We start from the raw sequence: 16140 nt of genomic DNA on the forward strand, positions 1-16140 counted from the left end.
AACACGTCCCGTGGTTCACACTTGACTTGCTTGCGATTTAACCCATTTTGACAACAAATGACAGGCTTAAAACATTGAAGTGATGAAGGTTTGGGCTATTGATTTAGAAAGACAAGTTTTAGTCATGCTATTCTGATTCCAGACAATTTTTATGGTAGTGGCATACAAACAGGTGTAAATCAGGAAAATTATGGGTCAGATCAGGCCAGATAGAGTAAGATTGAATTGTATTCATATTTGAATACCAGAAGTGAAAATGCACTCCCGTTTACTTTATCTTGCATTACACTTGCATTACCATGTTTGGTTTGGCAGTGAATTTCTAGAGTCCAATTCTTCACAGGTACATGTGGCAGTGGAACTCTAAAACATTATTGACTCGAGGCAGCGCAAAGGGCCTTTGATTTTACATGTAGGTGTGGTGACTCTGAGAATTATGGTACATATAGCTTCCCCAATTTATGGTGGATATCTTACTGAATACCAACCAAAAGAAAGGTTACATATTTATTCATACAAGAATTGTATGTCAGTTATACATTAATTTATAAATACAATACTGTAACTATATTATACAATAATTTTAATATTATTTAATACTGACTCCAGTGTGTAGGACTGCATGCAGTCATTCCTCTGGAATTAACCTATATATAGTACATTTTGTCAGATAAATGTGTTGAACTGTATCTTGATTGACCTACCACTCTTGGACATTACCAGTGGTTCTGTCAGGTGTGATTGGACTATGTACATGGGTCAAAGCCTCACTTCCAGGATCTGGTAGAAGTTTGCCTTTAACACAGATACCAGAGGTTCCCAATGTCTCTTTAAAAAAGAAGTACGAACATTTGTATGATTATAATGACAAACGTATTCTACTGTAGTGTACATGTACAGTAATATGCACAAAATAGAAAATAATTTTCTATTCTTACAATAATAATATTATTATAATTTGTAAGTATGCCATGGTCAAGTATGCAAATTTAAGAGTTCTGCATTGATAAGGCCAGATGAAGATGATCACTGCCATCCACAGAATTACAAAGTATCTGCTTTGCTTATGAGAGGCAACAAACATAAATAATAATGTTGCATTCGGATTGCACTTTTATAGCCTGTGATTGGTTAAATGAAAAAAACTGTGATTGACAACACTTCTCCAAATGCTATGGCAAATAGGGTTCCTCACATAGCGCCAACATTAAATTACAACTTTTCTTTGATCAATCTTTTATCTAAGTTGCAGGTATAATTATTTCAAAGTACATGTAGTCCCTTTGTAATTCAAAACAAATGCTTGTTTTTGAACAAGTTTTGTACAACCCATATTTTGATCAAGCTTATTTCTCTCTTAAGTGCAACGTGCTTAAGTAAAGTGTTGATTGATTGATAGTTATTTTCCAGCCAATAGCAGACAATTAATGACTCAGACACTCCCTGGACCTACATAATTATATACCTGTACTTATACAGAGCTTTCTAAAAAGTCATTTGGAGCTTACTTTGTAATGAGGAATTTTCAGCTAGAGAGCGGCTTAAAGACACAGTACCTTCAGAAAAATCCTAAGTGACGTTGTGCTTCACCAGTGAAAAATGATTTTTTTGGAAAGTAATGCTGCACCAGGGGTTTCATATTTAATTTTTTCAGCAGCAGGGCAACTAGTTTTCACAGGTGACCAAAATCTTTTGAAATGAACTTCTTTATATTTAGAAAAACTTTCCCCTAGATGGTCAAACCAGGTGGGCAAAATCATCCTCACAGCCAGTCAATCTACCTGGTACCTGGTGCTCGATGAAACCTCTCATGCACCTTGTGAAAAAAAACGGACCTTACTGTGTTAAATAGCCACACATACATGTAGAATAAGGCCAGTACTCACTTGCAAGAGATTCTGTGATTCCATTAAAACAAGACAGCACAACTAATGGAATTGAATAGTTCACAGGGTGTTGTTGACTGGCTTCTTGCAATTCCTGATCAATAATATGTAAAATATAATTTCACTGCTTCTTTACCAAAGGAAACAAAATTAACAAATTATAGACATTGTACAGAACATTCTTATTTTTGTACCTTCACTTGATGGACTATGTGTTTATCACCGAAGTTACCCTGACCTGCAAGATGGATAAAAACAAACAAATCTTTACACTAATGATTAATTAAGTTTGAACAAAAGAAATCATAACCATGAAAATGTTCGGGTGTCAGACTTAAATTAGCATAGTGTCAGAGTCGATTGAGAAGCTATTAATAACCAACTTTATCGTAAAAATGAAATACATGAAATATTGTAATACATGTAGCACCCATTCTACAGTTTAGATATGTGCCTACAGACCTGACTCAGATAAGGGGAGGTGAGCTTCTTGCCCAAAAAGATTATGTAATGCCCGAATGCACGAGTGTTGAAATCAGAATGCAAACGCACTCAAATTGCATGAAAAGCAAAAACATTCACAATTCTCACATCTAATGAAACTGCTTTAATTCCAAAAACAGTAATTATATTGAAAGCTTGCACATTCAATGTCCTCTATCAACAGTCTCAATCAAGTAAAATCTAAGCCTTATTAAAAGAAAAAGTTCCTCCTTCCATGGCATTGTCCGAAAATGTTATCTAATGTCCACACTGTTCACAATGACTTTATTGCCATAGAGGTGCTCGTTACAGAGACGTTTGTGTTTCAAGATGGACCATTTGGACATGTTACAGAAGCTGGACTCTAATTGAGAGGAGTTTCTCGATATACTCGAGGCATCCAAACAACATGAGGCATTGCTAGGTGTCCTTTGAAATAGTCTTGTTTTGGCCACAGTAGTCTTGCAGCATACACTACAAGCCTTCTATGAATTCAAAAGCCACGTAAATATGATGGTAAACAACATGGATGTAACAAAGGAACACCTTGTAGGAAAAATTCAAGAAAAAATTTAAAACACCACAAAAACAAAAGTCTTGGTCTTTGTTTGCTTTGATTTGTGTTGTACAGTGCAGCTCAGATATATCCGAACCAAAATATACGCGTAATTCGCATCAGCCCAATACGCGTATACGCGTATGTATATACGCACATACATGTATACATATACGCACATACGCGTATACAGTATATACGCGTATGCCTGATTAGTGTGTATGAGTTAACCTATTGTTTTTTCTTTTCTTAGCAGGTCATTGTTGTTTTCAATGGCTTGACAGCTTGCCACAGAGTGAGAAAGAGTTTTCTAAATATTTTGAATACGCGTATACAGTATACGCACATATGCCTTCAGACTAGAATGACTTATTAGCAACTGAAATGTTAGTTGAAACTAACACTTTTCAATTGGGCACTTGACAGAAAATTAATTGACTGAATATAATTAAAAGAGAGAGTATTTTGCCGTTAAATCAAAAATTTACCAGTTTTTTTGTCAAATAGAACCGGGGATACACGCTTCAACAATCCCATCTTCATGGAACAAACACAACTGAAAGATTTCGACACAAAGTAAACACGGTCCAAGCAAGCGGGCGTCTTGGAAACGTGTTCCGAAACACACAACTTTTCCTTGAAAAAAATTAAAAATAACAAAATGTGAGCGGCCCACCATACAAACTTCAATAAACAATTCTTTCGTTGGGGAAAGAGTATTTTACCATTTGAATGAACGGTTTGTCAGATATAACCAGAGATATCATTTTCTCGACAAGGTTTTCGGAACGCTTCAAACAATAAACATTCTCGCAAGCGACTTGCCAACGCATGCCGAAACACAGAACTTTTCCTCCAAGAAAAAATAACTAAACATGAGCGACGTGCCAGTGAAACTTTGATAAACAATTATTTGGCTAAAGAAAGAGCATTTTATCGTTTGAGTGAACGGTTTGTTTTCTGTTTGTAGCTAACAGAAAACCCCAGTCACTCATATCATTTCAGTTTAAGTCCTTTTTGGCAAGGCAAATGTCACAGACAGTAGCTTACAAGCCTTGAAACCGAAAAAACAAAAAAGAGGGCCCATTCTCTGTCGGGAACCTGAAAGGCCCGCGTGGCCACTGACTACTATGGCATCTTCAGTGTACCAAAAATACTTCAGATCAGCAGCAGATACAAATGATACACTTTACACAACACTACTTAAACTGCCAACTCTCTGAAGAAACCACTTGACAGCCTACAGACTCCTGGTTGGGCGTCTAATTACACAGTGATTCATAAAATGAACTAGAAACTTTATTTAGGAGATTTAGAAATCACGCCAACAGCATTATTTTGCAATATTTTCTCTCAAGTGTCATTGCCCAAATAATGAGCATTTGGCCCGAAGAATTACATAATCTCTCTCCCCCCCCCCCCCCCCGCCCCCGCTGCCCTCCCCTAGTTCATATGCTTATGGCTATATCTGATCCCCTTAAACTGTCTGTTGGATTGAAATTGCTATTCCAATCATGGAATATGCCAAATCTTCAAAATATTCTGTTCAAGATTGGCTTCTTTAACGTAATGGATAAATATCCCTTACAAGTGCTGTCAGAAAGCAGATTAGGTGAAATACCATTTAAAACTAGTGAAACAATCTCAGATAGTGCAGAGTGCAGTTGATAGCTCTGGCATGGTAGTCCCATAAGTACTCATGCCTGCTCGGTTCACTTCTGTCAGAAAGCAGATTAGGTGAAATACCATTTAAAACTAGTGAAACAATCTCAGATAGTGCAGAGTGCAGTTGATAGCTCTGGCATGGTAGTCCCATAAGTACTCATGCCTGCTCGGTTCACTTCCGGTTAGTATCTACCTTGGTAGTCTGCTAGGGTTTTTTCCCTTAGCAGTGTGTATGTTTCAAGGTTGTGTCTTCATTCAAGATCCAAAAATTACATATGTACGTACAATTACTGTTTGTCACGTCAGCTTTTAAATTTTACTCTGGTGTTTTACAATGATTTTCCTTCATTTTAAATTCAATAATACGTTGAACAAACGTGACAATTAAGCTCTTCGCGCCAACTTTGTAACTTGATACTTTTGATTTCCTCCCAAAGGTGTGTAACATGAAACCCTTGTTTTCTCCAAAACACACTGAAGATGTGCTTGTTTTTTGGGGATAAATGAACAAGAACTAATTTAATTATCAGATAGTCACGGAATACCACTTTCTGTTTTTGCTGCTACCTTGTTGTTAACAATAAAACAATTCAAAATTAATACACAACAATATTGATTGATACAACTGAGAAGCGTTTCCGTGAGAAGTACTCAAGGTAAACAGTGCTACCTGGCTGATATTATTCTGCATCAGTGAATGAGTCTCCTCAAAGACTGATAAAATTAATTTGCGTTTCCGTTAGGTGCCATGGAGTCTGCAGCAATATTTGAGCCTGGTTTCTTTTGTCACAAATTTACAATTTGCAGACCTGCAGAACCAACCTGTGGCCTGAGGTTAATTCTAAAAGATACATTTCACTTTTGCACTAAAAGGGACAAGTGGCGCTACCTGACATCACTTGACATATAAACAAGCCGCAAAGGAGAGGAATCCGTTTTCACTCTTTTAACCTTTAGTTAGCAAACATGCAATAGTTTGAAAACAACACGAGACATTTCTTGAATTGAGCTAGGGATGATTCCAAAAGATATGCTGTCATAGAAGTGTTCTTTCCACTAAAAAGGGAGAAAGGGAGAACTGGTGTTACCCGAAATATAACTGCTGTCCCAGGCAAAATGAGAGTGTGCTATTACACAACATATAAATAAAAAAAAACTGTGCATGTGAACTCGAGAACGGAGTTTATCACACGAGCAACCCTAGAACACATGCCTCTTACATGTTATGTTCTACTACAAGGGAAAGCACCCAACGTTCATGGGTAGTCCCATATGAAATGTATCTTACATCTAATATATAGTCGACTTTGACACTAACTAATCTGCACATGCATTTGGAGCAAATTGCTTTTGTTCTTGAGAGAATGTCACCACAAGGATAGTATGAGATTTCCAAAACCACATATATATTTTTGTCATGTTATCAAAGAAAGCAACGTAAGTATGACACGTTTTGCATAATGCACTCAGGTACCTACCCCACCCAGCTCCCCTTCCCACAAGGCTAACTGATTAATTGAAATTGGGTAATTAAACAAACATGAAAGTTTACACCTCGTGGCATTATGGTGTTATTGCATTAATGCATTAGCAAACAGCAGCCCCTAAACCATCCCAATAGTGCACTCTGCACTATAAACTACATGACTTTATTGTTTGGGTACAGTACAGCATGTACATGTATAGACCACATACCTTGCCATATCCTGTGCAGTGCAGATGCATTTCGTGCAGTGACCTTAATCCAACAGAGGCCATGATTGGCAACAATATCTACAATGCAGTTAAACTCTGCTGAGTTGTGTCCCAAGGAAAAAAATGGTTTGAACACAGCAGTGACATCAGCCTCATTTTCCACAGTCAGTAACACAGCTTCAAGAAATGAAAGGTTTGTGCTGTTAATGTGAGAGTGCTTTAAAGTCTGCTCAGAGCTTTTTAACTGAAAAACAAACAACGGTGAAGAGTTCATTTATAATAGTTAATCTCTATAAATGTTTTGGGATACAATGTACATGCAGTTTCTAGTACTTTTTGAAACACTTACATGTATAATTTAGATATAACAAACAAAGGAAACCAAGAGGGAAATCCACCAGTCATTTGAAACCCCCGACACCCCCCTACCAAGCATTAGTAGGGGAGAGGGTAATGCAGGTATGCAGCAGTGTTAAATGACTGGTACTGTTAGAATAGGATGTACATGTACTACTCTGGAATCTACATGTATTTCACCTATTAATAAAACCACTCCAAACGAGAAAATGTTAAGATACTATGTCAGTAATGAAACTAATGTAATCCGGAACCAGGCTTGTACCTGCTGTCTTTTTACTGAGCCAGTCTAGGAACATCTGGGAACACATCACAACCTTCATGGCTAGCTCCGTGGGTGAGCGAGATGAACCAAATCCTGTGCTTTGATTGGCACTATCTTGCACACTCAGTGCTACACACTATGACCCTCGAGAAGAATTTCTCCAAAGCCATGAATTCTTTGTTGAACAAGCTTGTTTGGTCAAGATGGCTGGATATTGCCCTTGTTCCTTTTTTGCCTACTTATGGACGTCTACTCTGCCTTGGTCCATAACCACGCAAGGAACCGACGGGCAATCATGATATCCAGCCATCTTGACCTCACCCTTGGTCGATAACCTAATATGTATCAAACAGACACCCTCAGGACCCTGGTAAGTGTCCGCTTTATATCGGTGTGCACTTGTTCGTTTAAAAGGGAAAATGAGAAGAACAGTTTGGTTGTTACAGTTACTGTCAGCCATTCTAGATTGATCTTTTCAGGTAAGCTTGTGATAGTACACAATAAACTCACGGATGTAAGGAATTTCAACTCTGCGGATAACTTCCTCCTAAGCTTGGGCAAACCTTCTATTGTTTTCCTCAAGTTATCGCATCTATTCAAGAGTTCAGTTGCTTTCTCTACTCTTTGAGACAGTAACTTCTCGGGACAGACATCGTACAGTTTATCCGCCATGTTTGACAACGGTCTGGTGACTGGCCACCAGTTACCAGGCCTTCGGAAGCGCGAGGGAAAAATTTTACTTCATAAGTGCGAAGCGCGTTATCAGTGCAGGGATATCAGTGTCATAACAAGAATACCAAGAACAACGTCAACTCGAGACTTAAAACTTTTTAACAAGAGAAAACTTAAACGAAATGCAGGGGGTCTGCTTAATAAAGAGTTCATTATAATTTCTTTCTGGACTAATCGCTTGTCAATTCATTTAACAATAGAACTAACAATCTCCTCTAATTAGAGACCTATCCTTAACGTCTATAAATGCTTAAGGTAAAAAAGCTTGGAAAGGGATATTACCTTTATTTATTCAGCCTACATCGATCCCAATCCCAGTTAACAGTTTGTGTCACTGTCATGGACCTTCTTCCAAAAGAAAAGTCTGAAATTTCTATCATTGTTATCAGTGATGTCTTTTGGTCTGATGGCTCTCTCCATACAAGGCGATACAATGCATTACTTGTTGTCCCCGCTGACCATGTGGAAATACAAAAAACAACATTTTCCGTGAGAACCAAGTGCACTTGTATTATTTAAAACAGTCTTCCAAGCACTCCAAGGTTTATTCAGCAATTGAAGCAACAAAGGGTACAATTTCGTTCTTTGCCTGCTAATGCACAAAGCGGTTTTTAATTGAGTGCCATTAAACCAATCACAAAAGGCACAGACGATCCAGTGAATCAATCAAAATTCCTTCCAAATACATGTAGCCGACGCAAAGCGCGGGAAAACGAGTGCGAGAGAGTCACGATTGGTTTTGGTTTCACTTCTGTTTGGATGACAAAGTGGCGCGTCGATCATTTTAAGCCAATCACAAAGCTTAGTAAGGCGCGCACAAAACCAAAGCCATTGGGAATTCCATCTATCGACACTCGAGTGAAAAAAGAAAGCGATCTACAAGTAACCTAAATTTGACAGAGCCATAAGTACATGTTTTTCTAAATTCCAAATCAATATATCACTAGAGAGGTTAAGCATGACGTTTACGGCAAACGGCAAACGGCTGGTCGACGAAAATTTCGATATATTTCGCAAGATTGTCATCTTTTCCTGAAATTCCAGAAAATGTTGTTTTATTCGTCTCTGGAAATTTCCGGAAATTCCAACCGGATTTTTCTTTGAATGCAAAGCACTCTCTAAGTCTTCTAGAGTAACTGGGGGAAAACTTCGTGGAGGTTCTAGAGTAAAACTGGAACAAGTTCAGGAGTAACGTGGAGTATAAACAAGGAGTAACTCGGAGTAAACTAGTCAGTTGAGAGTGACTAGGTGTGATTTAGAGTAACTCAGAGCAACTTTGTTCACTGGCTACTTTCGTGCCGGCCTTTTCTTTTCGTTGTGTTTTTAGGTTTTTTACTTCAAGTTTGTTAAGCGGTATATATCTTATTTTGTTATATACAGTCGGACCTCTCTTAAGCGGCCGCCAAAAACACTTCTTTGGCTTTGTTTTGGAAAAGGCTATGGTAAGACTGAGTACGAGTTCGACTAGAAAGTGGCCACTTATAAAAAGTTCATTGTGATTATCTTCACTTTGTTCAATGTTGCCGCAAGCATGTCTCTGTTTGGAATAAATTGACGTTTCTATCAAGCCTCATTCTAATCAACGCCAAAGAGAAAGAAACAGATTTGAACTTTTGAATTTTTTTGAGCTGTTTTCAGAAAAAAGATTGAAGATGTTTTGGTAAACACATCCGTAACATCGAAACTTAAACGGACCAACTTGAATTTACATGAAGGGTCACTACCTTGGCTATTATGTGCAAGCTGCTATCTTTAATATTTAGTACTCTCTCGGATCGAGCTTATTAGTACTACTGCCAGCTGCACTGCTGGAGATAAGTCCAACAGTGAATTCTGTTTGATGGATATAAGTCGTTATGTTATCAGCCAAGATATCTCAACTCTCAATTAAACAGGCTAACAAGAGTTAAATGAATTTTGATCAGTTACGTCAAATTATTAATGTCAGGTCAAGGCCATCACGACCGGATAACACACAAATGTTAAAATAAATATATAGTATATGTTATCTTCTTCTTTCGTCTGTATATCCGATCAACCTGATATAATTTTGTCACAAACTGGTATGTTCAAAATGAATTGGCTGTTTTAGTCTATATATATAAGGTCACGGCACTGAGAATCATCTTCTTTTCAGATAAATCAGATCACGCTGTTAGAATAGGGTTGAACAAGTCATTGAATCCATCAAAGATCCGTATCCTCTACTACATGAACCTTGACAAGAAATCCATTCAGATGATATTCCTCCGTGCTCCCAACCTCTTGTACTTCAAGAATGTGAAACAATTTCATTACCACGTGATTGCTGTGTCGTATTGAATGTTTTCGATCAAGTCCTTCCAGTTCTTGCTTAAACGAAGAAATTTGTAAGCGTTTTGCAAACGTTTCCTCCTCTGTATTATTGCGACCTGTGAATTGTGCCAAGAGAACAAAACACCTTGCCTTTTCATTATTCTTCATGACGTAGTATTTCCGAATTTTCCGTTATGTGGTAAGTTACTGTTCATATACATTTAAGTTATGCATCCCTCGGTAAGTACTTATAAGGCTGAATGCGTTTCTTAGGGAGGTGAAGGCGAATAATATCAACACGATTTTACTAATCTAACATTTAATTATTTTTGACAGGAGGGGGATTAATAAATGCATGATCTATATTTATACCGCAGGGCCACTTTTGATATTTGCGTAAGAAGTTCCAATCCACCTAAACTAGGGTTTTTGCGTCAGGATATTTGGGGGCTGTTTACGGCTGTTAATATTTTTGAACCGTGATGAATTCAGTTTTAAAAGCACCGTTAAAAGCGCGAGTGATACAGTTCCTTTTATATTGGATTGGGAAACAGTGTATTTTTGTGGCTACTAACTCCTATAGGAGTCGAAGCCACAATGTTATTAGTACCGACATAACAAGGTATGGCGAGAGGTAGTCGAGCGAAATACTCATGGCGAGCGCAACCCAAACTGATATGTCAACGTAGCCTACCCAAAATGGTTCGATTAGGTATGTATTCCCACCCAAATTCGTTCAAGTGAGCATGATATCGTAGCCCTATCACGTCAGTGACTTGATATCGTAGGATATCAGAACAGTAGACACGGCTTCTAATTGCCGGGCTTCATTGCAAAATTGGGTACGGTAAGAAATGATAGCGGCACTTGGCGTCATAAAGTACTTTTCTTCAGCCTCAAGTTTATCTACTGCATGCTCAATAAAAAGTACCTTTAGTCAGCGCTCTATTACTGGGACTAATTTATTTCGTAGAGAAACATCTCCCTCCGCATGTTGGTCCAACGAAATCCTCGTAGTTTAAAATCAACACCAGTCGGACGGATTATTTTGCTCATAATTCTTAAATTTCTTGGTATGGCTGTCCCTTTACTTCTCCAAGATGAGGTTTAGAGGCAAAAGTAGAACTGGATTGATCGGACACAGTCGCACATTCTACAGTCATTCGCCGCGTGTCCAGACAGGGCCAGACAGGTAATGGGTCAGTTGCAGACCTGCAGTTCATGATCAAAAGCTATACATGTGTTTAGCCAATAAGCGTTTTGTATATTATTAATACTTCTTTTTGAAGATTCGTTTATCTTTAGTTTTACAACAAAGCTAATTTTCTGTATGTTTTTGTTATTATGCAGGCAGTGAATATTTTTGCTTTACACGTGAAAGAATCGTCTTTTTTAAAAAATATTGTTTTCTTATACGAGGGATGTCGCCGTATTTAATTTCGTGGCAATTGTGGAAAATATAATTATTATTACTTTCTAGCAAACCCCTGTCTCTTGCTATCACAGCAGTCGTGGTTTCGAATCCCGTTCATGTCGGAAAACGTTTCACAACTGCGATGTTCTTTCGTGTATCAATACAGGAGAATTCGTGACGCAATACATAGCAAACGTGCTTCCCGTGCATGAGTGACTTTCACCTCCGCTAAATACCATGCATGTGCTGTTAATGACTTCATTAATAACGGACTCTGACCGAGGTTCGCTTTGGAAGATGCTTATTTTAACAGCAATCTTCATTTTTGCCCTTAGCCCGGGACATTGCCTGTCAAATGGTAAGATTTCTGAATTATTTTGCTTCTATTTATTGCCAGCATAGTTTCGTTGATATGCACTATTGATTGGTAAGTCCAAAACAATCAGTGTGCTGAGCCACATAACGGTAGAGTTACGATAGCTAAAGTATGGCCCTGCAGAATCTCTTGGTGCAAGTCGTTGCATCTTCTTTTCAGTAATTCTCTTGTTACCCTTGGTTTTATAAGAAGTTTTATTAGCGGACATTTCTTATTTACCACAATATTAACATAACGTCGACAAAAACACAATCTGACGATGACTAGTTTCGTATTGTCACTGAATCGGCAAATATCGTGGTTGAAAAAGGTCAGTTCCATAGACATAGTAATTCAAAGATCAACTGTACAATCCCCTAAGCAAGCAGGTGTTTGTTTGCTCACGTAGACACGCTAAATGTGTTAACTTTATTTAATTACGAGTCGTTAATTCAAAACATCAGTGATTAAACAATATCGAACAACACAGATTACACAGTGACAAAAAAAATTATTGAAGTGTCCTGTTCGACCTAGATTTGCTTGATTTGCTCTTGGAGAGAAGTATACGATCGTTGTAATAAAAAAATGAGGGTGGAATGATTGTTGCTTTATTTTTATTTTAGTTGTTGTAAGACATGTCTGCTCTTGAAATTTACAGCAAGACATGGTGAGAGATATTTGCCTAGATGGCAAATCTTTCTGTTTAGCAAGTCAGTTAATTTAAGTCCGTGGAATTTAGATGGATAAAAAACGATGTCAATAAACTCCTTGACCACAAACATAGTTATTCGTGCGTAAATAATTGTACTGACTAGAAACCACAGATTATTTAACAATTAGCTAACAATTATTCCACGTTGGATATGAGTTGGCTATAGTCATCACATATCCAACAAGCGCGAGTAGAATAATTGTTTTATTAAAAACGCCCCCAAAATAAAGAAAACTAAACTAAAACAAAACTAAAAGCGCCCCAAAAAGTCACGCGTAAGCTTACCATATTTGTACAGCATTGTATAATGACTAATGACCCATGATGGCTAACTGAAAACTCTCGAATTGCATTATCCAATGATCCATTTTTTAACAAAAATATTAATTGCATGTTAGCAATATTCATCTTTTAGTACAGTAGGAAAACATATAATCTCAATTGATTTAAATGAAACAAACAGCATGTCTTAACTGTTCTTAAGCTTCTACATACCTAAGAAAAGGCAATTAGTTAATTTGGCTGAATATACGTACAAAACATAATACAGTAAGTTTTATATCACGTCAAAGGGAATGGAATTGTCGTTGTTACAATTTCTGGACATATCTATTGCTTGTTTTGCACTCTTTATTGTTTGATCTAATCAATAAACAGTCTGTAATTAAATGCTGCGCACGGGACAAACTGACGCATACTAATCATTATGGTATGACGTCAGAGAGAGTGATTTACAATTTCTAGAATCATCTTTTGCTTGTTGTGGAAACTCTTACCATAGAAAAATAAGTATTCTATATGCATCCTACAAATGTACATACTAGATTTCGATACATTGGATGTAATAATGGCTTATCTCTCAGACACTGGGGTATGCAATGAAAAAAAAATTAAATTTCTACTAGTGTAAGCGCCTCTAAAAGTAATTTACTTTTCCAAGTTAAAACAGGACGCTACTGATTTTGTTGGTTGATGATAACCACCATCTCTTAAGGCCCCTACAAACGTTTTCATCTTTTATGACGGACGAGGACGGAAGGGATATTCTGCTAACTTGAAATCTGTGATATTTATTTATTTTTTTATTTGCTCGAATTCAATTACACTGAAGATCAAAACAAAAACAAAAACAAAAACAAAGAATTAAATATATTTACAAGTATTTGCAAGACTATTTGCTCTAATAGCGAATTTGCTTCATCAGTTTCATCATGAACCACAAAATTTCACTCTTAAACTACGCAACGATTTTTTTTTTTCTAAAAAAATAGAACTATTGGAGCTACGAGGAAGCTTCATTCCATGAACCTCTTCGCAGACGGGTACTATTTAAACAATAGAGTGTTTCTGTCAAGGAACTATCGGCTGATAGTTGCCCCGCGGAAATTTGATGTTCTTAAAACTAGCATATTTGCCCTCGAAGCCTCGGCTTCTCGGGCAAATATTTGTTTTAAGAACATCAAATTTCCAAGGGGCAACTATCAGACCGATAGTTCCGAGACATAAACACGCTATTGTCTTTATTGTTCACCACTAAATTTTCTTCCGTGGGCCAATTCAGAAATCAGATTGAATTTTTCAACTATTTTAGATGAAAGCCGTGAAAGCCAAACGTAAAATTTGAAAAAGAAAACAAAAAAAAAAAACCCTTTTAAGAGTGCCTGCCTGTAAAAATCAGACAAATTCTTAATTTCGTGGAATGGGTCGAAAATTCGAAATATTTTTATGGTAGATAGGCTAGGGCATGACAAAAAGTACTGGATAGTTTTTTTGGCAAAATATCCTTTTATTTCAAAGAAATATGCAAATTACCAAATTCCGTTAAAATCGCCATTTGACGCACCATTTTATTAAACAAGTTTGAGAGCCCCGCATGCAAAACCACATCATTGTTCCGTCTTTAAAACACTCAAATATTTTTGTGCAATGTTTAAATGTGTACTGGGTTGATTTTAGGGAATGCTGTGTTGTCTTTTTGGGTGCAAAATAATTAAATTTCAAAGGCATGTATTTCATTCGCTTAAAAGGACTTCGTAAATATTATTAATTTTCACCATGTGCGAAACCTTCAAATGGATTAAGCTTCTGGTGGTTGAATCGCAGAAGGATGGTCTACAGATTCCTGTAAAAATTTCTTTGGGTAAATGATTGTGAGCGACGCGAGAGCTTTTCAAAATATGTCAAAAATACAAATATTTGACCATCCGGGTCCCTGGGTCATTCGTCCATTCAATTTTCAATCCAAATCAAAAATTGAAAATTGATGTCAATTTTTGATTTTCATGATTTTTTATCATAAAAAGTAAGAAAAAGCGAAATTGAAAATGTTTGACTATTTTCCTTTCGGTAGAACATTGAAACAGAACTTATATTTTGGATATAATCCTGTCAACAATGAAGAGAAAAATGGACCTGAGCGGCAATTTTGTTTCTCCGACAATGTTGCAATCTGTGGCATGGCTTAATTTTTCTATTTTCGACGGAAGTCTAAAAATTGAAAATTGAAAATTGATTGCAATTTTCAATTTTTGTTTTTTTTGCCAAAACATTCCAAATCATTGACAGAACTGCCCCAGAGGGAGGGGGTCCAATCGCATGGTAAATTTTTAGCCGCCAGGCCCCCTCCCCACTGCTCCGCCTCCTTCCCTGCTTAAGTAAACAGTCTGGGGAGTCGCGCTCTCTCAGGCGGACTGTTGCTTCGCGGTCTTTCGCGACGTTTGGAAACGTTTTGTGAATTTTGTGTCTTTTCGTCGCTTTTTTTTTTTTTATTGCAACACAAAAGACACTACTAACAAAACAAGACAGGCACTACTTACAATACCACTAACGATAAGTTAATTATACTACTTACTATACAATACTTCCTCAGTCTTTTCGTCGCTTAGTTCTGTCCATTACGGCGAGCAGCGAGACCTTTGACGTTAGGCAAGACGGAAAAAAGGCTTATATTTCCTAACTTGAGCGGCTGATATGTAACCATATCGAGAGTTTCACGAGCTTTTCAGGCGCCATATTGTGAAATATGGGTTGGATTGGATTGGATTGGATTGGATTTGTTAAACGAGGGATTGGTACAAACATGGGACTTGGTACATGTTAAAGACAACCTTGGAAGCGGGAAGTTTGAGTCTGTTTATTTGGCAGATTTCAAATTAGCGGATGTGCAGTACAAGCGTTGTTTTCGGGAAGTCGAGAACTGAGTGAAACTATACCTAATCCAAGCGACACTTTGAGAAGGAAACTGGAATTCTGAACAGTATTAAAGGCCACAGAAATATCTCTGGGTTTCTCAGATTTTGTCTGTTGCCTTATGCTTTCGAGTACTCGTGTTTCGACTTTGATGTTTGGCTTAGGAAGACGTTAAAATGGGAGGCAAAACGCTTCCCTATGATGTGAGATTTGTCAATTTTTCTGTTGAACGCGTTTCGGGCCAGTTAAAGGTTAATTTAGCATGATACATGATGAATTATTACATGTGCAAGTTTATCTGATCGTATTCGCAAAAACATACTCGCAAAGAGCTCAAAGACAGTCCCAGCGGCCACAACGGCCCACAAGTGCCCTGACCGCTCCTGACTAGGATATTGGCCCGTCACGATGTGCCTCTCCAGCAGGGTCCCAGGTCAACACAGGAGCCTCAGGTAATTAATGTTCAACAACTGAGCAAAGTGTCCAGCCAAACAGTCAATATCAACGTTATTTGGCATTGAAAACTCAAGTCT

General features: G+C 37.5%; 2 protein-coding genes across 6 annotated transcripts in view; one reads left to right on the top strand and one right to left on the bottom strand.

Annotated features, from left to right (window-relative positions):
* Positions 1–9609, bottom strand: part of LOC145482696 (UPF0415 protein C7orf25 homolog) — a 19067-nt gene extending 9458 nt beyond the window's left edge. For 2 of the 4 annotated variants that reach the window (XM_081461336.1, XM_081461338.1), the window contains exons 1-5: positions 7418–9609; positions 6286–6529; positions 2081–2124; positions 1887–1980; positions 705–828 (exon numbers count right to left, since the gene is read on the bottom strand). In XM_081461336.1, coding sequence (XP_081317462.1) covers positions 705–828; positions 1887–1980; positions 2081–2124; positions 6286–6529; positions 7418–7579 — 668 coding nt within the window. In that variant the 5' untranslated portion in view covers positions 7580–9609. Of the gene's footprint in view, positions 1–704; positions 829–1886; positions 1981–2080; positions 2125–6285; positions 6530–6907; positions 7255–7417 lie in introns of those variants that run through there. The other 2 variants (XM_081461337.1, XM_081461339.1) reach the window with 2 other exon arrangements.
* Positions 9610–9668: 59 nt separating this feature from the next.
* Positions 9669–16140, top strand: part of LOC145482659 (uncharacterized) — a 183942-nt gene continuing 177470 nt past the window's right edge. For both annotated transcript variants that reach the window (XR_014048792.1, XM_081461265.1), the window contains exon 1: positions 9669–11706. Coding sequence is in view for 1 of the 2 variants with exons in the window: in XM_081461265.1 (XP_081317391.1) it covers positions 11586–11706 (121 nt within the window). In the remaining variant the exon portion in view is untranslated. The remainder of the gene's footprint in view (positions 11707–16140) is intronic.

The sequence above is a fragment of the Orbicella franksi genome, chromosome 3 (genome assembly GCF_964199315.1).
Source record: "Orbicella franksi chromosome 3, jaOrbFran1.1, whole genome shotgun sequence".
NCBI classification, from domain to species: domain Eukaryota; kingdom Metazoa; phylum Cnidaria; class Anthozoa; order Scleractinia; family Merulinidae; genus Orbicella; species Orbicella franksi.